Source organism: Poromitra crassiceps (assembly GCF_964638095.1).
Source record: "Poromitra crassiceps genome assembly, chromosome: 12".
Taxonomy (NCBI): Eukaryota; Metazoa; Chordata; class Actinopteri; order Beryciformes; family Melamphaidae; genus Poromitra; species Poromitra crassiceps.
In genome coordinates, this window is record NC_139632.1 from 21256380 (window position 1) to 21278565 (window position 22186).

Consider the following 22186-nt stretch of genomic DNA (forward strand, 5'->3'; position numbering starts at 1 on the left):
GCGCCTCCTACAGATCCACAGAAATGGACACTGTGGACAGGCTGCAAAGAGATCCAGATATGGCATATACTAACTCTGGAGCAGTTTTTCAAAAATTAATTTTTACACCTAGCGGCAGGTAGTGCAAACACACAACAACACAAAATGTACTTCCAATGTCCGTAAAATTTCAGCTCTCTGTGGTTTTCTGTCTCATAACCCTCAGCTCATGTCTCTGCAGAGGTCAGGGGGGGAGAACATCCCCCCCCTTAGATCCAGGCAGTGCCAGCTGAACGGGATTAGAACCCACAACCTCTGGCCCCAGTGTCTCTGTGTGTATTATTCCTTCACACCACCAGCTGCCCTTCACACTCACAGCTGTTCTCCGGGCGCTCTTGTCTCTTCCCTCTGCCTGTCACCATTCAAAACTGACTGAGGCTCGAACCCACGACCGCAAAAGTGGCTGAGGTCTCAATATTGCCAGGCAGCAAGCCTACTCTCTGTGCCACCAAGTAAGACTGATTGAATGAGGTTTTTTCAGGGCTTTAAATGACTCTTTCCTCTGGCTGTCGACATTCAAAAGTGACTGAGGATCGAACCCACAACCTCAAAAATCATTGAGGCTCAAACCCACAAGCTCCAAACTGCTAGACAGCAATCCAACTCTCTGAGCTAGTGTGTCATAGCGATTAAAACTAGAAGATTAAAGTATAGTCTTTATGCATCTTAAAATATGTTTTGAAGGGACCTTTTAAGTTGAATAGTATTTGAATTATATTAATATGACGTGAGTTTCTATTCGCCTTGCACAGAAAACCTTTTACTTTTATACTTGAGTAGGCTACATTTCAGAGCCTGTACTTTTTTCCTTTTACTTGAGTAATTAAGTTGAATCAGTACTTCTGCTTTACCAGTCTTTTTTTACACAAATAACTGTACTGCTGCAGGTGAGGCCGCACTTGGGGCTGGAACCCTGCCTAAAACAATCTCAATAAGACTGCATGATTCTCAGGTTTTAAATTCAAAGCTACTGCAATCATTTGGACCTTGATTTATCTTACATTGTTTCATGTAGGCGAATGGTAACAGAATCCATGGGCATTTTTCCAAGTGTTTGCATACCATCAAGGTTTCATACTGTTGTGTCAATAAACTCAATTAAGAGGCATATTTTAGCTGGCATTGCACTTTTTTGTAGGCTATTCTATTTTATTTCATATCATGTATACAATGTACATTGTCAATTTAATGCTTTATTTTACAAAGTAGTTTGAACTACTTTTTCTGCGTAGCTTGTAGTTTCCTAAACCTACATTTCTAGGCTACTGCATGCTGAATGTATACACATGCTCACATGTAGGCTACTGTGCCCCCCCCCCCCCCCCCCGATCAGTGTTGTGTTTAGGGAACCACTACTCTAGTTTTTTTGGGGCTACTCGGTAGAGTTTTGCAGCACACCAGAGCGCGATTCGTGCATTCGTGCGGTTCCTTGTTCCGCCCCCGCCCTCAGACCATGCCTCAGACTGGACAACTACGTTGAAGCAGAGCCTCAACTCCAGCAACAAGCTGCCTGCTTACAAATATAGGCAAGACAGGTAGGCTGTTTTTGACGTTACTTGTTAAATTTAGGGAGGCGCATTGTTATTCATTTCCTATTTTCTGTCGTGATCTTGAAGTACACCGCGATCAAGCAGCACTAACTTGAGCCACTGAGAAGCAACATAGCGTTGACTTGTCTTATAGTTGCTTGTCTGTCTAGAGATACTACCTGTCTGACATACAGTTGCTACTGCTAGCTAGCACATGCTTTCTTGGTTAAATGGTTTGTGAAGGTGACTTTGGAGATGGCTTTGAAATGTTGCGTCTCCCTGACAGGAGGGAGACAGTCGTTAGTTGGCTGCAAGCAAATCGCTCAGTCAGGACAGATGTTTGTTTTAAAACCGACTGTGACGTTTATACTAGTTAGCTTCCTGGCTTGTACTGGCTACTGACTGTGCCATGTTCGCCACATTGGCAGCACATTGTCAAGGTCTATTGGGTAAGGTCAAGGCAACAATAGCAATCCAGTTTCCTTGACAACAATGCGGACCTTCCGCAAGTATCTATTAACATATTGATTTTCTGAGTGCTCAACTTAAGTGAAACGTTTACCCTTCTAATACATCTTTACCAGTTGGCCCGAGCCAGACATGTAGGTGCTCATAATCAGAAAACTGCTATAGTTAGTAGTGTTCTACCCTTGGGCGTGGAGGAGTACAATGAAATCCTATTATCACATAACAGGTGTGTACACCTAGGTGTTTTGATGAGAAACTGTATAATCTGACTGCATATATCAGTGCCAGATTGTATCCCTCCCTACAGTGAGTGAGTGGTGGGAAGAGCATGTTCAGTTATTTGAGGAAAAAGAAAACCACTGCTAATCGATATAAATCATGCAATTTGAGCTAGAAGGTCCTGAGTTCGATTCTCGCCTGAGACGCTGTGGGCGCTGGGGTTGTGTTCCCCCCCATATCTTCAGTGCCTACTGCCCAGGTGGGTTATCTCGTTGAAAGGGCCTTTCTGTGTGGAGTTTGCATGTTCTCCCCGTGCTCCCCAGGGGGTTCCTCCGTACATAACCCCCCCCCCCACTAAAAACATGCAGAAGATCGTCATCGTCATCCGACCAGTGACGACAACATCCGAAGTTGGTCCCCGGGCGCTGGAAAGAAAAAGCGACCACTGCTCCTGGCCTGCCCCTCGGAGGAAAGGACAAGCCTGGATGGGTTAAATGCAGAGGACAAATTTCACCGGCCACCGTCAGCATGAGTGTGTGTTCGTGGCCGCATGCATGTGTTGGGTGTGTTCGTGTGACAATAAAAAAGACGGGCTTGTCCGTCTACTAACTAACTAACTGACTGAGTGGAGGGGCTCTTGTCTCTGAGTGACAGTATCTGCAGACCTGGGCCAGGTGCAACAAATGAAGGTTGCATATCAGAGATGGACTGTTTTATTGCATTACATAGCTTTACTACAAAATGTTTCTGGATAACTTTATCCTGTTTATGCTATAGTGGTCATGTGCAGCACGTTGTTACAGCCTTGTTACAGTGAACTGATCTTTGTATTTACAGATAATCTGGAGTGGAGGAGAAAGTTGGATAATCACGGCCATACTGACAAGACGAGAGGTAGAGGGGGAAGGAGAGGGATACTGATCGTTGGAAGGCTGTTTTGCAGGAGTCCAGACGGAAGGAAGCATGTCCACTGACCAGGAGCCCACGTTCACAGTCAAGCTGCTGCAACTGCTGCTGCTCTCCACCTACTGGGGCATGCAGATTTGGGTTACCTTCATATCAAGTTTGTAACCCCCCCCCCCACACACACACACACACACACACACACAACACACGCACCTGTTTACTCTCTCTTCCACTCAATGCTGCCCCTCTCATCTCAGGCAATGTGTTGTGCTGGTTTCTGTACAGGCTTTGTGATGGACAACCACCTGAACAGACATACATATGGGTTCATTCAGAGTCGTCTAGTCCCATTCTACCTCCACCTGGGTTCAGCGTGTGCCTTCTTCAACCTCGCTATCTACGCAATATACCATCCCAGCGACTTGCTGGATGACAGGGAGGCCTTTCAGGTGTGTAGTTTGCGCCGATCGATCACAATACATAAAACCAAAATGTTTAACATTAGTTTAACCTCTGCCTCTACTTTCCCCACCAGATCTTCATCTTCTTTGTGTCTGTGACAGTGGCTGCTGTCAATGCTCAGTGGTTTGGCCAGATGACATCAGAGATTATGGCGGACATGCACCTTATCGAGCAAACATGTGGACTGGGTCAGGATATAGGCTTGTCGTCCAATCGGGAAGCTTATGCCAAGTTGTGTGAGACGGATGTGAAATACAGACATCTCAGCAGCCGCCTGTGGTTGTACAGACTCCTGTCCTCGCTCTGTAACCTCTGCTGTGTAGCCTGCAACTTCTACAGTCTCTGTTACATTGCAGAGAACCTTGTTACTCTGTAAAACAGACTCTGCTGCTGGACTGTTCATTTGCTGAAACAGAGTCACTCCCATATATCTCCTCGGCCATACAGTACAAACCCCAAAACATGTTTACCAGCCGCGACAGCGTGTGGGTGGCTGGTATTTGTGTGTAGGTGTGTGTGTGTGTGTCATGGCAAAATGTGGTCCTGGAGACACCTATTGTAGCGGGAAGTACCACAGAGTACTTTGCCAGGTGTTTCTGTGTCTGTCTGTGGACAGATTTTGTCAATGTGACAGTATCACAAGCGTGCACGATGCAGTTATGAAACTTTACGGATGTGTAGTTGAGATCACAATGAATGCCAAGGTCGAAGGGGGCTGCAGGTAGGGGGAAAGGAAGCATGGAAGGGGTGATGTGATCCCATCGCATGGTGGTCTCTATTTTTTTATTTTATTTTTGTATCAAAGCAAGTCTATAAGTAACATTTAATGTACATGGACACAGGCATCCACAGTCATCTTTATTAGTTATGAGGTGACCCTGTAAGGTTCTTGTAAGGTGCTTCTTCTAAGAAGGAATTATGAAAGGATTTTACACTCCCTGTCGGATGGGAAATAGCTTTTTGTTGGTTTTGAGACGATCATGGTCACAAAAGCTACAGTACATTTTTGTTGCAGGAGTTGTAGAGAGACAAATATTACACCTCTGCCACTTCAAAAATACCTCACCTTTCACCTGGTTTGGCTGGGGCGTGGTTACCCTGTGCTGTGGAAAGATTTCCCTTTACCAAAGATTGCTGTATGGTGTCATACAGAAACGTAAATTTAATGTGTTTTTTTTAGAAAGCTTGTATTTGTTGTAGCGGATAGCCCGCACTAGGAAACACCCCGATGCACTGCACTTTTCATATGCAAGCAAAAGGAAAGCACCTTTTGTCGTCAGGGATTGTTGGCATGCTGGTCAATCCTGCTCTGCCTGTTTGGGTAGCCTCAGTGTCTTTACAATTTGTCTGGGTTATGTCATGTTATCATATAGGAACCCCCCTTTATACTGCTACACCTATACCATCTTCAGACGGTTGACTTTAGTTTGTTCTTCAACCTGTCGTGGCCTTCAAGATACCAGAAGGGATCTAAAAATATTTGACTATATAATTGTTTTTAGTCCACGCAAAATCCACTTGCATTACTGATTTTATTGTGGATTGAAATAGAATTTCCTGCAGGGATCGAAAACAACACATTTGATCAGCAGGTGAACGCTAGTGTAGTATTGTAGTGTAGCCGTTCGATACCTGCTATAGAGGGGGGTCTGTCTTGGCTGCTGGAAGATGTTGAGGCTTCTTGAGATGTTGGTCTAATTCAGCTAAACATCTGTGATGAGATGAGCCCACTTGACCCGAATGATCAGGTCCTGTATATTGGTTGATTTGAATGATCAGATCTTGTATATTGGTTATGAGTTTAAAGATTTGGTAAACTACTGTGGGTCTGTCGCCTGAAATCCTCAAATGTTATTCACTTTGCACCTTAACATCTCAGTTAGGTCAAAGTGTACAGTATATGCCCAGATTATGGTCGGCAAAGGCAGAATTCCATCCACTGTTAATGGAGCAGTTGCAGGCTGTAGGCTACATCTTGGTGTTATCAGATATGTCGTCATACTGGTTTCTAAATGCAATCATTGGTAGTTGGAGTTGTACTCTCCTTGCGCGATGTACTACAGTCCCATTCTCAGGCATCGGTGCTTATTTCCTAAAATTAAAATTTAATTTGTATATTTTAGTTTCATTGTTTTGTCTGTTCCTTTCACTCATCCAGCAGGGCAGAGAATCTGTGGTCAATGATGTAATTTGTTTTCTGAAATGACAACATGTTAAGTAGAAACGCCTCCCTTCTGTGGAATGCATGCAGGCTTGGAAGTATTGCTCTTGGATGGAAACCAATCTATTGGTGGAAGTGTTTTGATTTATTCTACATTAATGTAAACCACAAGTGCCAGTGACACATATTTCTCTGATCAAGGCAGTGTAGTAAGGATTCTGAAGCTCCTCTTTCCCAAGCTTATTTATTCGGACAGTCTGGATTGATGAAGATACTTACTGAGCCTCCACATGTGCCTAGAAGACAGAACACATATCTCTTGGTAGTTTATTAAGACTATATATATATATATATATATATATATATATACAAGCCAGATTTGGATATATTAACATTAGGATTAGACTGTGATGTCGTCATTCATTCATATCAGTCGTTTCTGTTTTCAGTAATTTCTTTTTCAGGCCTGGCGGGGGCCTCGTTGGCCTGGCAAGCACGCCAGCCCAACGCATTGTACATGCCTGTACAATTGTAGGGGAAATATATATATTTTTTGCCTTTCCTGTCTGCTGTCAACTTGGCTAGTTATATTTCATATTGAATTGAAATTCAAGTCTAGCCATTAGTTTTGTGTAGAAACATGAAAGCCATATTTGAATGTGGAAATTTAGCCTATTTTTACTTTACATTTCTCAATTATTTATGCCAGGTTCTTATTGATTAGTGTGATATACTGGGATAGGTTAGTGTGCCTTTTTTAATAATGAATTTAAATTTAGTATCTTGCTTTGAATATTGGCCTGAAGACATGCTTTCATGGTCAGAGCTCATGAGCGGTTTTAAAGGAGTGCGTTTGTATCAAATATCTTGACATGTCTGATATTTTTTTGTATTAATAATAAACCTGAAATGTATAGATTGTTTCCCCCCCTCCCATTTTCTTTATGTAAGACTGTTTTTGCACAGGAAGTTTGTTTTCATTGCAGGCTTAATGGAAAATCTCAGTTGTGTAGATGGGGGATTGGTAGGGGGCCCCGGCCATCGTCCTCTGGTAGTTTGTCACATGCAAGTTTTAACCATTGACTGTATATGGTTTTAACCCCGAGTATCATTGATCATTCATTTTGACATTATGCAAGATTCCATCGTATCATAATTTTAAAGAATGATAAACATTTGCAAAAAAAATTGGTTCACATTTTTTTAATGTAAAAATATGTTCCGCATATTTCAGCTACAAATCTATGGTTACTGTTTACGATGACAGCAGCATCAACAATACACAAATCACTCCACTTACAATATGAATATTAGCTAAAAAAAATAAATATAAAAAAGGTACAAAGCACACCCATCCAATAACTGAGTGCACATGTGGTAGATAAAATTTAAAAAATGTCAACACTCATACCTGACTTTTTAAGGTTTAGATGACTGCATTTAAAATGTAACACTTAAAACTTAAACCTGAAAGTTCATTAACCTCAATCTCTTGACAATGAATGTAACTTGAGTTAACCATTGCTACTTTGAAAACAGTTGAAAGTGCAATAACATTGTCTCAACCAAAAAAAAGATCCCATTGTACACAAACAAACCATAATTACTGCTTGTTGTCTCTGCATAGAGTACCAGTTATAGCCTGTGAGAGAATCCACAACAAACAATCTGTAATACTGAAAGAGCACAATGTAAACGGTTAACTTTAGATCATATCCCCAAAAAGAGGCAGCAGATACATTTAAAGCCACAATCCTTATTTTGAACTGGCAGCCCACTGCCACACCCACTTTGGTTGTTTGAAGGATGAGGTTATGTATACTACAGTCAGTCACCATCCGTTTGTAACAACTTTAAAACAGTGTATGCACAAAATGAAAAGCAACATAACTAGCATAAAGAGATAGAGTGAAATAACAGATTACAGCTAATAGTAATGTCAGAGCATCTCACTGAAGGCATAAACGTTACATTCCTTGTAAACAGCAAACTGGATAGGCTATACTGTATAGAAGAGGTAAGGATTGTGCCTTTAAATTACCATTGTTCTTAATACTTGCAAGACTCACAAATCGCAGCTCACCCAGACAAATCCAGCTGATCACTCCTGTCTTCAGGAAGCATTGTTTGATCAACAACATTCAACTTAAAAAGTTACGTTGGTCTAAATGTTAGGAAAATCCATTCCCATGACAATGTTGTATTATAAATAATACTGGTTCCATGTCTCCCTTCTTATCACTACTCACAAGTACAGTAAATCCAAACATTAAAAAAATATATAAAATTAACCGATTTCGCAGGACCGATTCAAGTTAAAGAAAGGCCAAGCTTTCAGTTCCAGGCCCATAATCCCTCAGGAGGGTTTTGTAACCATGGCAGCTGGAGGAGAGTCATTGACAGGCTCCAATTAACTTTTTTTAAATTTTGGCTTACCTGCCAAGGTGGCTGCTACCAGGCAGACAGATTTTTTTTTTTACCAGCCAAAAATAATAAAATACGTTTTACTATTGCAATTTCCGATTATTACTATTTAGCATGTCATCTTGGTCTCATTATGTATTTCTCATTATTATTGTAGGGTGCAATAATAATAGTCGTAACATTAACTCAATGTAGAAATTAATCCAACTGTTTGATGCGCAATCAAGATGTCCAATTGTTCTCCAATTTCATAGTTGTAGGGCCAACAATGAAGAAATGGCCTATGCGCTTTTCCTTCGTGTTAACGTGACACACACTCCAAAACAAGAGCCCTCCTTATACTCATGTTCTTGGAGCACCTGACTCAGTGTATCACCCCCTCTCTCAGAATTTCCTCAATGATAGTTTGAGTGGATGAGAGGAAGGGGTGCTTACATTGGCCGTGGCAGCAGTGGTCTCTTTGGCCTGAAGAAACCACTGCTTTTTCCTTTTTTTCTACCGGCCAGAGTGGCTGGTGGGCTCCATAATTTACTCGCCAAAGACAAAATCCGCATTTGGCGACTGGCGGTGTTAAATTTTTGGCCCTGGTCATGGAGTCTCCATCTCCACATGCAGACAGACGGGAAATCATCACAATGAATTCCAAGCCTCTGCCGCTGAAATGCTCAATAAATAATCCGTACCAAAAATAGATTGTTCTCTTGTTCATCAGCATTAAAAAAATCCAGTGTCTCTGTCATACTACAACCTTGCCCTTGATCTCCAGCTTGGTGCTTTCACTTGGCTTACTGGACTGCTCCTCTGTGAATGTGATGTAAGAGTACACCAGGCTGCCTGCAATACTGAAACACAACACACGGAGCTCTAAGAACACAATTCATCAAATTCAAACAAAGAAATGTGCATTAACATGTATCACCTCGTCACTATCACTATCGTATCACCTGTATCATCATCGGATTAGGGCCGATTAATTGCCGGATGTGCCGATTAATGGCCGAACTTGGCCATGCTGCACAATGGCTGCGTAGCCTCCACTAACCCTAAACAACTATTATCTAGGTGTCCTAAGCCACAGACACGCCAACTACTGCTCAGTGGCCAACAGAACAAAACTCTGCATAGTCGGCAGCTTCCAGGTCTGAGTGTATCATCCATCACTCCCAACCCAGTCATTGCAGCTGTAAGTGAGAATGTGCTCTTACTGGTAACTGGTAAGTGTAGGTAGAACTCTATTTAAAGTAATAACTTAATGTAGTATTGTAAATTGTGTGTGTGTGTGTGTGTGTGTGTGTATGTATATACAGTGGGTTCGGAAAGTATTCAGACCCCCTTAAATTTTTCACTCTTTGTCATATTGCAGCCATTTGCTAAAAGCAATTCATTTCATTTTTTTCCTCGTTCATGCACACACAGCACCCAATATTGTCAGAAAAACACAGACTTGTAGACATTTTTGCAGATTTATTACAAAAAAACACTGAAATATCACATGGGCATAAGTATTCAGACCCTTTGCTGTGACACTTGTATATTTAACTCAGGTGCTGTCCAATTCTTCTGATCATCCTTGAGATGGGCCTACACCTTCATTGTGCTTAATTATATAGATTGGACTTGATTGGGAAAAGCACACGCCTGTCAATATAAGACCTTACAGCTCACAGTGTAAAGTCCGAGCAAATGAGAATCATGAGGTCGAAGGAACTGACTGAAGAGCTGAGAGACAGAATTGTGGCAAGGCACAGATCTGGCCAAGGCTACAAAAAAAATTCTGTTGCACTTAAGGTTCCTAAGAGCACAGTGGCCTCCATAATCCTTAAATGGAAGAAGTTTGGGACGACCAGGACTCTTCCTCGAACTGGCCGTCCGGCCAAACTGAGCATCCGGGGGAGAAGAGCCTTGGTGAGAGAGGTAAAGAAGAACCCAAAGATCACTCTGGCTGAGCTCCAGAGATGCAGCGGGGCGATGGGACAAAGTTCTAGAAAGACAACCATCACTGCAGCCCTCCACCAGTCGGGGCTTTATGGCAGAGTGGCCCGACGGAAGCCTCTCCTCAGTGCAAAACACATGAAAGCCCGCATCGGGTTTGCCAAAAAACACCTGAAGGACTCCCAGACTCTGAGAAATAAAATTCTCTGGTCTGATGAGACCAAAATCAAACTTTTTGGTCTTAATTCTAAGCGGTATGTGTGGAGAACACCGGGCACTGCTCATCACCTGCCCAATACCATCCCTACAGTGAAGCATGGTGGTGGCAGCATCATGCTGTGGGGGTGTTTTTCAGCTGCAGGGACAGGACGACTGGTTGCAATTGAAGGAAAGATGAATGCAGCCAAGTACATTGATATCCTGGACAAAAACCTTTTCCAGAGTGTTCACGACCTCAGAATGGGCCGAAGGTTCACCTTCCAACAAGACAATGATCCCAAGCACACAGCTAAAATAACGAAGGAGTGGTTTCAGAACAACTCTGTGAATGTTCTTGAATGGCCGAGCCAGAGTCCTGACTTAAATCCAATTGAGCATCTCTGGAGAGACCTGAAGATGGCTGTCCACCAACGTTCACCATCCAACCTGACAGAACTGGAGAGGATCTGCAAGGAGGATTGGCAAAAGATCCCCAAATCCAGGTGTGAAAGACTTGTTGGATCATTCCCAAGAAGACTCATGGCTGTATTGGCTCAAAAAGGTGCTTCTACTCAATACTGAGCAAAGGGTCTGAATACTTATGCCCATGTGATATTTCAGTGTTTTTTTGTAATAAATCTGCAAAAATGTCTACAAGTCTGTGTTTTTCTGACAATATTGGGTGCTGTGTGTGCATGAACGAGGAAAAAAATGAAATTAATTGCTTTTAGCAAATGGCTGCAATATGACAAAGAGTGAAAAATTTTAAGGGGGTCTGAATACTTTCCGAACCCACTGTATATATATATATATATATTTGTAAAATTGTAATACAATATCTTATATTGTTTTTTTTTTATGAATTATATATTATGTAGAAAAGAAGAGAACAGGCCACCACGCTAAATGTCCTTTCAAATTTTAATGGGCATTTGGGACAGACAGCAATGGCCGTTTCCGCAAAAAGCCTTCTTCAGCGCGCTGAAACATCCGTTGCTACTGTATTAAAATTTGAAAGCACATTTAGCGTCAAAAGCTCTTCTTTCCTACTTACGTTTATTTTGGCCCTCCACCTAAGCTCAACGTTTGGATTGAGTGTCCTCGCTATTGGTGAGTTTGGACGATACCTTATTATATATTATTAAAATATTTGACATACGATTTGTGACAACTGTTCAAAACATAAATATAGATGATAGCTGCTGCTGCAGGCAGGCCCTAATTGGAAGTCATGCTGCAGCTCATGTGAAAATCGGCTATCACCATCAAGGGGAACATGTTGCAGCGCACCAGTCATAAAATTAGTGTCCGTAGTTCCCAACAAGATCCAGCATGCACATCTGGATTCCTGCAGCTGTATGACACACTAGAAATACTTGCGTCAACGTTGGCCTTTTCAGATTTTCACTGGAAACAAACCTATAAGTTTTAACAGAAATCTCTGTATTGGAGGTGGGCCATTTGTCTAGTAAACACCCCCTGACTGTATGATCCCTAAGTAACTTTTGCACGTTCTCTGTACAGATTATTTTGCTTTATCTCGCTTTATGAAAGTTATTGTCTAAAATACTGTTAAGGGCCACAAGGAGGAAAAAACACATGAAACCACATGAAATTTGACCACAATTTTTAAAATATAATCTCAAATTGCTCTTCAACCATGGATTTCCATACCTGATATTCAAGCCTATGAAGTTAGTCCATGAGAAAATGTAGTCTCCACTGAACACCATCCCGATGTAGGTCACCAGAATATTCTGCAGAAAGAGACAATATAGTTTCAAGTTTGGTACTTTGTTCATCCCCGAAGGGCATTACAGCAGCAATAACAACAGAACACAAAAAGTAACAGAAAAAGACCGTAGGGACACGGACACAGACAAATTAAAAACTAGTAAGATTGAGCATAAATCGTGCATAAAACAGTGCAGAAACGATTTGAAGAGTCAAATAAAAGTAATGATATATATTTTTGTAATAGGAAAAAGTTCTAAATAAGAACAAGTACACTTAGTAGATTTTTACATTCAAAGTTGTGGTTGTGATAGCTTATGGCAGCAGGCAGAAAGGACCGCCTGAACAGCTCTAAATGAGTTCATGGTATTACAAACATTATTTGAGTATTATTTCACACTGGCACACAGACAGCAGCTTACCTTGATGCAGCCCACGATGGTAGTTGTTAGTGCAGAGTTGTATTGTGTACAGAGCACAGTGGAATACATCAGAACAAACCTGCAAAAACAATGATGTCATCATACTGCTCATGGCTTGACATTTTGTTTGTAAATAAAATCACATTTCAGCACATCATTCATGTAGCATTGCAGGTACAGTGGTATCGTAAGGTACAGACTTAAAGTTTTGCTATGGACTAGAATCTGAAATTCAGCCAGTAATACAACAGGAATAGCATAGTAATTTGATGTATCCAGATGTTCAATTCTCTTTTTTTTTTTTTTGAACAATTATTTATTGAGTTTGATTTCATGTTGGTGACAAGAAACAGAATCAAATACATACAAATACAGAAACAGATAAATTACAGTACAGCAAAAAGGAACACAGACAGCAACTAACAATAGAGCACAATTCGACATAACAGCAGCAGACAAAACAAAACAACAAAGAAAATAAAAAAAAAAAATAAAAAAAATAAACAAGGTATGCCAAACTTGTTTAGAATATGTAAGCATATAGTTAATTTAGAGTACTGAAGTAAGTAATAGCACGGGTCCAATTGTCAATTGTATTGCTGCGAGCATTATTAACCTTAGAAGTAGATAGCTCGAGTTGTAATATCTCAATAAAGAAGGTAAGCCAAATCCTCCTTAATGGAAGATTTTCTTCAAACCAGCTCTTAATTATAGTTTTTTTCGCAGCTGTTGAGGCTGCCAATAGTATTCTTTTGTCCTGGTATGTCCAGATGTTCAATTCTCGACACAAAACACTATGCTGCTCACACAGACACTTTAGCCCATGCCTTCAGCCTTACCCCATAATGCAGGAGAGGAGGAACTGGGTGAGGAACAACATATCTGACCATCCATCATATTCATATGCCTGTCAAGAGAGGGACACACTCAGAAACCAGCAGGACTACACTGTCATGCAAACATCTCCGTGTGCTTGTACACCAGAATCTGAGCAATGCTAGCCAGCTTCACAATTATACGTGCGATTGTCTTCTGTATTGTTTTGTCTTACGACGACGACGCAAAATTACACCGAGTCAAATTCCTCGTATGTCATCTGATTACCTACTGTGGCAATAAAAGTGAAGGTAAAAAATGGTATGAATTCAAAGTATGCATGGTCAAATACGTGCTTAAAGAAAAGTGAAAGAAGGTCACAGTCTGTATCTCTGCTGTGGTTATTTAGTCAAGGGAAGCTGGAGGAGAGGCTGTAATAACTCGGCCTCCCTGATGCATAATAGCAGCTTTGTGCCTTTCTGGCTGCTGGCCCCGCCCATTTCTGGAATTGGGCAAAGCAGAAGGTCTCTGCCCATTCTGAACAACAGACAGACATACACATATGCACGCTCACCACGGGCAAGGATTCAACCTGGGAATAACTGACATACAGAGGCTATTTATCCACTAAATAGGTCTTTAACCTGGTGGCTTATGTAACTGTACAATTTTAATTTAACAAATCAATTAAAATATACTATAGATGAAGATGTAGGGAGGTTTGAATAAGGATAATTAGAAACAGAGGTTACTGAGGATAAGAGACATACAAACCGACAGACTGACAGAAGACTCAAACTGACATTGCTTACCCTCTGTATATCTCCAGTCACATGAGCCAAGAGGAGAGTGGGAATTATCATGAATAATGCATTATAATACAATAATCCATATTTCCCCAACTCCTGTAAGAGAGAGAGCATGGAGACAGATGGGCAGCAGGGGGCAGCAGGAACATGAAAAGTAAGGACAGGGCGGTAACTGAACACAGAGGGTTATTCACAAAAGGTCTAATGCATTCCTCACTAACTGGCATACAGATGTCATGCATGGAAAGCGCACTGCACAGCACAACCCAAAACTTCTCACTAGTATTTGTCGGGTTCTCTCTCACACACACACATACACACCCCTATCTATTTCCGTTTGAGTGGACGGTGCTCTACAAACAGCATGTTCTATATGCGGCTCCAGGTCTGTCTCTGCTGTAATGCGAGTGCTGAGTGACCTGCTTCTGTGACATCAAAACGGACTAAATCAAGTTACAGGCCATTTCTGACTCGACAGTCAAACAGTAAGTAATGCGACTCTAAGCACAGAGGCCACTCAATTGCAGGAGACAGAAATAAATACAAATCATTAGTAAACAAACACAGCAATCCTTACTAAAACCAGCACAACTAACACACCAAGGCGAAAAAAAGCTTCACTGAAAACTATTGAAAAATGTCAACTCGAGCGAACGAGCAATGAGGCGAAGACCGCGTCGTTCGTGCTGCAAAAATGTGCATCGCTCTCCTCATTCAGACCGGCCGGGTGAAATCACATCTAAATCACATTCCAGTGTGAACGCCCAGCAGAAACAATCAGCAGCAGCTGTTCCAGTGGTGGCCTACGTTCACACAAACTAGTAGTATATATTAATGACATGGACATGGTCTGAGCTTCGGTTTTTAATCTGAATATTACAAAAGACCCAACTGATTCATAAGAGGTCTAAAGTCATGTTATAGCAGTCAGGCACACTTAGTGGCAATCAAGGCAACGGTAAAATGAACAGGTTTTTGTATTGAGTTTGGTGTATCACAGGAGAGCAAACCACGGTCCCCCAGCGTTGCATAGCAACAACAATGCAAGTTGACCTCTAGAATTCGTGCCACCTGGGGCGAAATCTCATCTACTTGCGCATTTGGATTGACTTTGTATGTAATCTCGTCATGCGAATATCTGAAAATCGCCCCAGTGTGAATGGACAGTAAAGGTTAGAGAAGTGAGCTTGCGACCGGAAGGTCGTCGGTTCAATCCCAGGGACCGGCAGGATAAATCTGGCTTGGGAACATGGAAAAGCAGTGCTTGCCCCTCCCTCATTACCACCACTGAAGTGCCCTTGTGGAGCTGCTCAGTAGCCAACAGATCAGACTGTGGTTGTATTGATCAGCTTCCAGGTGTGAATGTGTGTGTGAATGTGAACAGGGCACTGAAAAAGAGAGCATTGCTCTCAGTGAGACTCCCCTGTATAAATAAAGGTAAAAAGAACAAAAACTCCAAAGTCACTGGAGCACACTGATGGATATACTGCCTTTTTTTAAATAAAAGGTGCAAATGTAAGAGACTAATGATTTGATGTCAGTGGGTGTGGCAACTCTGAAGATGTACTGACATCGAAACGTTAGTCTTGATACCTAAATAAAAGGCATTATCTGTCCGTGTGCTCCAGTGACTTTTTCCTGTTCTTCTGCTGATAGTCAACATAGTTGAGAGTAAAAACAACTGACTCAAAGTGGTTGTGCACAGTGACGTTCCTTAATGACAGTTTGGGTTCTATAAATTCACATGAGCTCACTGCCAAAAGCAACTCCTGCCCAACAATGGTTATCATTCATCTGGTGCCGCTGCCACATACCTTTGAATCCAATTTCTGTTTCACATAGGCTCCATTGGCTGCAGTCAACACATCATTCAGAAGAATGAACACATAGCCTTGCAGGTCAAAGGACAGGTCAGCACTGTGAACATAAATGAGAGACAACTATAGAAAGTGTAAGGGTTCCGTTAACAATTTAGCTTTGGGCATGCTCTATTCCAGCAGCCCCTCCTTTAACTACAGATACAACTGTCTAATGACCCTGAGACCATGTCAGTAAAGACAGGACAATATATCAATAAAGACCAACCCTTTGTAGTGGAGGTCATTCTGGTTTGGTTAACAGCTGGGACACCTGGATGTAATAGAACTTACCTTGCAGCTACAAACGCCCCCAGGATCATTGTAAATACTGTCAACTGGACTGGCCTGGAGAATTTCTTCCTAGCAAGGTCCAAAGGAGGCAGAGCAATGAAAGGTCAATATGATGGGTTGAAGCTGGAAATAGAAACCAGCAATAGGCTACAAAAAGTGTAACTTCTGCTGTGGTAGTGTCTCACTGAATGAAAGAACTGGTGAATGACTGTAAACAGTGGGTTATCATCTGTCATGTGAAAGCTTACTTGAGCAGCAATCTCTCAGCCATCATGGTGAATAAGATGGAGAACCTCCTGAGCACAGTAAACATTGGCAGACTGGTGGAAGAGGACACAGTTGCAAAAGCATTATGTCAATAGGAAAGAATGTACCATAGGCAAAACATCATCAACAACAGCCATCCCTAATAAGATCACCACAGGCTTCCCTTTAAACGTCATTCAGCCTAGCTAAAAAGAGAACTTACTTCAACCTTTTGGTTCCGAATAGGCCAGTGATTTGATTTCCCACATAAAGCAGAGGTAGAGGAAATGTCTGTGAAACAGAGGAGAATAATATTTGCATACTATGTTAGGGAAGAACACGTCCTAATGTTTCAGCAATAATTACGTGAACTGCAAATCGTTTTACAAGAATGACTGAAGCAAAAATCAGAGATTTATATCACCTTGCCAGGTATGCTCGCATCGAAATCTGGGAAGCTGATCACCCTCCCAGCCTTGCCCACCCACAGCACAAGCACTGTGGCCAGCATCTGCGCACATAAGACCACATAATCAGCTCTGTATATTTGTGTGTAGCATTGGCAAATCATCATTGCATTATTAAGGGAGAATACAGTCAACTTACTTGTCCTATCCCGACACATATTGAGGAGGGGAACCTGGAACGGCAGGGCAGACAACTTATTAGCCCGTTAATATAACGTTATCGGCGAACGTTAAGTTACGACAAGCCTATGCATGGTGTAACGATAGTGTTCTCCTGATACGTCACGTAAAAGTAAAACTATTATAATTGACTATCCTATCTAGAAATACTAACGTTACCCTCATCCTCAGTCCGTAACATTGACTAGCTATAAGTTAGTGGCTGGCCGCTAGCTGGTAATGTGTTCCTCTATCTAGCGGACATGGCTAGTAGTACTAGCTAGCGCGGCAGCGTTTTATACGGTTATCGTCCAAAACATAGTCCTTACCCATAGTTGGTGAGCACACTCTTGTTCACCACCACGATGAGAAACGAACTAACACCGTAGAATACAGCGGCAAATAGCTTTAGAAACACTGTCGGAGATTTGTCCGCCATCCCCGACAAGTAACGTTACTCATTCCTCCCAGTCTGGCTCTCCTCTCCTTCCCCTTCCATCATTCCGCAATCCGCACCCCCAGACCGCTACACGGGGACGCTGACGTTTCACAACTTCCGCCTGTACGCTGAAGCACGCACCCCCATGCTGTATCTCCATCTAGTGTCCTTTACATTAGAACAGTAGTTCTCAAACTTTTTTAACACAAATTAACCTTTGACCCGTCCCCCATCCGATATGCTTTTAGATGTTTTATTAGCCTATAGAAAGTGTATGGACCCCGACCCATGAACAAAATAGGCATACCATCATGTTACTTATGGATGGAAATAGTGAAATTGAACTATAGTGAAAACAAATTATCTCCCTTTTTCTGGGGAGCCCTTGTGGGTCCTTGAGCCCCACACTGAGAACCACTACTTTAAACTGAAAGCAAAACATCAACAATACAGGATATAATGGAATGTGCATCATGTGGGAGATTGCGGGGGATTTCTCCTGGCTGGTGGGCCCTGTCTGGCCGTCCTTGTGTGCATCGAGCCACCGACCGCTTTCATCCAGGGCGATTGGTGAGCTTGTGGATGACCTGCTCTACCCGTTGAGCTAAAGCCGCCCCAAGGGCTATTGGGCTAATGAAATACTAAGTTTTATTTTTTCGTTGGTAATTGTAAATACTCGTTTTCTCAAGGTTTTTGCACAATTGACACGACTGCTCATAACCAATTGGCATGTTGTAGCTAAATCTGATCTGAATTCCTTATTATGATGAAAGACAAACAAAGAAAAAGAAAAAATCCATAGCATTGTTTCCTAATGTCTTAAGGCAAGCTATTAAATATTTGCAAGTCAAGATATATATATATATATATATATATATATATATATATATATATATATATATATATATATATATATATATATATATATATATATATAGTCTTAATAAACTACCAAGAGATATGTGTTCTGTCTTCTAGGCCTATGTCCTTTTGCTAAGCAAATTGTCCCCTATCCCTAATCTAGAAAATACATTATTTTACATCTCCCCCTAATCTAGAAAATACATTATTTTACATCTCCCCCTAATCTAGAAAATACATTATTTTACATCTCCGATGTAATGTGATACTGTATAATAATTAATTGGATTTATGTGTCTGCCCTAGTGCCACCATTGGACGGCCCGACAACCATATGCCCAACCATTTAGCCAACTTTTGCCAACCTCGTGCCACCCTCAGCCCAACCATGTATGCCCAACCATTTATACAGCTCATCGAGCCAACTTTTGCCAACCTCGTGCCAACGTTGGCCCAACTCTGGCCCAACTACGTTTTCAGCTGCCGACCAATGCCAATCATTGCCAACCTATTGCCAATGTTGTGCCAACTGTCTTTGCTATCTGGGTAATTACCTAATTAAAAAATCAGGCTCCTTCAGGTCACCCACAGGGGTGCTCTTTCCACTTCCTGAAAGATTCGGCCCAATCGCACGTAAAATAGCATAGCTGTGGCCGAACACAATTCTGCTCACACACACACACACACACACACACACACACACACACACACACACACACACACACACACACACACACACACACACACACACACACACACACACACAGACACTTTACATTCTTATTATAAATAAATAAGAAGATGCCCTTTATATATAGAGCATATTCTCCGCAGTGGGGATGGTTATGGCTCGCTCTGGGTCAAAAGGGACATTTGTTGCCCGACATGAACCATCTTCCTCAGCTCCAACGTCCACAGGATGTGACTGGGCTTCCCGGCTGGGCTGCTGCTTAGAGTAAACAAAGTGTCTCATGTTCATGGTATTGTTTGGCAGGGGCTTGGAGATGAACATGAAGTTCCTTTTATTGCTCTGCCAGTTGCTTGGCTCTCTGACAATGTTATGAAAGGTGGAGTGGGGAGGACTCTTTGTTAGAGTAAGTATGGGTCGAAAAGATTCTTCCGGAGTGATAGACGTCTCAGCTTGATTTGGGTTCATCCCATTTAGTACCGGTCCCACTGCTTTTGCTGAACCACGCCTCTGTGTGCGGGACGCTGTTGAGGGGCCCATGAGTGGAATGCTGGGGGCCCCCGGGAGTTCACAAGGAGACCTACCAGTGGGGGGTGGACTGGTTGGGAACGCTGACAGCTTCTTACGACACACAGAGAATCGTCTGAGGTCTGTGTCCTTGGCAACGTTTCCATCAGCGGAGAGAACTTTGAGGCTCACAGTGCGCCTCTGTAAAACCGTGTTCCACAGGGCCCCGATATTCAGCCTCTCCTCCTCTATCCCTCTCCGTCTCTTCTCTAAGGCTGCAGCCTGGAGGGATTCTGTGATACGCACAATGGCAGAGTGAAGAGTCATCCTGCCGGTGGCTCGCTGAGAGGGCTCCAGGGTGTGGAAGCCAGGTGAACTGAATGGTTTGTGCTCATAGTCATCCCTGCTGCTTAGCACTGGGCACGTCTCACTAATGATCTGTGGAAACATACATGTTAGTTACATAATGAATGGTGCAAACTGTTCATGGCTCTGCCCAAGTGGTGAGGCAGCTACTGTATGCAAGTCTCTTTTCCCCACACTTCCCTTTCCAAAATAATGTTTTTTTTTCAAGAGCTCACAAAGAAATGATATACAAATAGTTGTGTACTAAAACTCGTATTGCAAGCATAATGTTCGGAAATCCAAATTGCAATATCATGATGCAACCATAAGCACCCCCGTGTAAATGTCCAATCAGCCAATCTTCAATTTAGCAATTGAACAGAAATATCAGCACCATCTTGTCAAAATAGCTTGGGTCAGAAGAACCCTTCTGTAATGGAAACTGTTAATGAAAGTAGCCAGTGTTTCAATTTGTTTCAATGCTATTGTGTCTAATTAGATGAGAGATGATAATCAGAGAGTCAAAAAAAATCCATGACTGTCTTTTGGAGTATTTGTTGCAAATAGCAAAACATGGCATTTCTGCAGTGGGCAGATAAGACTGGGACCCTCTCGTTATGATTTGGCAGGGCGTTTCTCCGCTGCTCTGACATACTGCAGCAGAGGCCCACCACTTGAACTTGAACATTCAAAATCGTGGTTCGGGGACCCTTAATTTAAGTAACATACAACACAAGTTCACATCACATTATAAAGCCTAAATGAGAAAATAATAAAATATAGGGATATTATTACAAAATTTTCCACAACAGCCAGAATCAAGATGATCCAGATAGACAGAAAGTAATACCCAAACAGGACTGACTGGAGGAGGGGTGTAGGCTGACAGAGGCCGGGCTGTGAGTATTTTTGCGCCTTTTCTCTCCAGCTCATCTAAGAAACTGAGAGGCACTAATTCTGCTGTGGCCTCATCTCCAACAGCCCGCTCCTCTCTCTCACCATCAGTCACTGAAGTCTCTGCATTTCTTCAAAAAACAAAATAAAATAAGTAAATAAAGTTAGTAAGTACCCAGAAATAAAACAATCACATGTATACAAATTCAAAACCAGACTAACTTGCCTTCTAGGCCGGCTGGTGCAAACACGTACAACCTTCCCATGTTCCAGCTGCTGGAATGCCAGCTTCCCCACTGACTCTGACAGAGTAAACTGTTGCTCCTCTGCTTCTGTAGATACGTGAGCAGTTTCAGTTCATTTCAGACTGATATGGGACAAGGGACAGTGAGATCAAGTCAGCAGGCACTGTATGCTATGAATTGGTTGTGAGGGCACGTTACATAAGATCATATGCTTGGTGTGTTACCGGTGTAGGCGGTGAGTGATGTGTCCTGAGAAGACATGGAATAGTACCAGTTAGATGTGTCTGTGTAGCACAAGGTGCCACCCACCAGCGCCAGGCTGCTCCCTCTGTCCAGTCCCTGCAGCTGAATTTTCTTCACCTTGAAGGACAGAGATGCATACAATAGTACAGTACAAAGTAACATTCTACATACACATGTATCATCTGGAACATACAACACTAGTACAGTACAAAGTAACATTCTACATACACATGTATCATCTGGAACTCTTGTCGAACACTTCCTGTGGAAGAACATTGTGTTCTTCTTGTTATGGTCTTTGTATTCATCTGTCACTATTGTCTACACACCTCACAGAAGAATGCGAACCCTACACCTTGTGTGTGTGTGTGTGTGTGTGTGTGTGTGTGTGTGTGTGTGTGTGTGTGTGTGTGTGTGTGTGTGTGTGTGTGTGTGTGTACACGCGCATGCGTGCCTGCGCTTGCGCGTGCGTGCGCATGCTATTAACTCTATGTTTGTACCTCACTTGAACACTTTTGTCTCCGGGGCAAATATTTCAAGGGCTTGAAAGTTGCCGAATTCTTTTCAAATGTGACAACTGTGAAGCTGTTGGAATCCCTTTCTTGGCCTGTGAAAACATCAATATTGAAGGACGTGAATGAATCTAGGGTATAAAGCCTCTAGCTGTATGCACAGCACCTGCCTATGAGATACTGCAAACTACAAATATTACCTGGATGAAGGATGGCACAGATTATTAGATTGATTGCAATCAATGGTTAATTTACTATTGGAATTGCCAGGAGTTGGAAGCTAAGTTGTTGTACTCTGTACTCGTTTGTTT

At 42.2% G+C, this 22186-nt stretch overlaps 2 protein-coding genes across 3 annotated transcripts; one reads left to right on the forward strand and one right to left on the reverse strand.

Annotated features, from left to right (window-relative positions):
* The first annotated feature begins 1541 nt into the window (after positions 1-1541).
* LOC310786525 (transmembrane protein 205) lies at positions 1542-6917 on the forward strand. Of its 2 annotated transcripts, XR_014553225.1 has the most exons (5): positions 1542-1574; positions 3093-3318; positions 3447-3610; positions 3697-5371; positions 5403-6917. XR_014553225.1 is itself a non-coding variant. In XM_083647743.1 (4 exons), exons 2-4 carry the CDS (start codon positions 3219-3221, stop codon positions 3997-3999), a joined length of 567 nt encoding a protein of 188 aa, XP_083503869.1. In that variant the 5' UTR covers positions 1542-1574; positions 3093-3218; the 3' UTR covers positions 4000-6917. The 2 variants fall into 2 exon arrangements, 1 of the variants encoding a protein (XP_083503869.1); XM_083647743.1 differs by having other exon boundaries at positions 3697-6917.
* Positions 6918-7012: 95 nt separating this feature from the next.
* On the reverse strand, positions 7013-17610 carry LOC310786337 (nucleotide sugar transporter SLC35D2-like). Its single transcript, XM_083647528.1, has 12 exons — positions 17471-17610; positions 17122-17155; positions 16940-17026; positions 16739-16806; positions 16518-16589; positions 16270-16338; positions 15934-16036; positions 14123-14215; positions 13334-13401; positions 12495-12573; positions 12013-12095; positions 7013-9050 (listed from the first exon to the last, which is right to left on the reverse strand). The coding sequence occupies exons 1-12, from the start codon at positions 17578-17580 to the stop codon at positions 8945-8947; spliced, it is 972 nt and encodes a 323-aa protein (XP_083503654.1). The 5' UTR covers positions 17581-17610; the 3' UTR covers positions 7013-8944.
* Positions 17611-22186: the final 4576 nt, after the last annotated feature.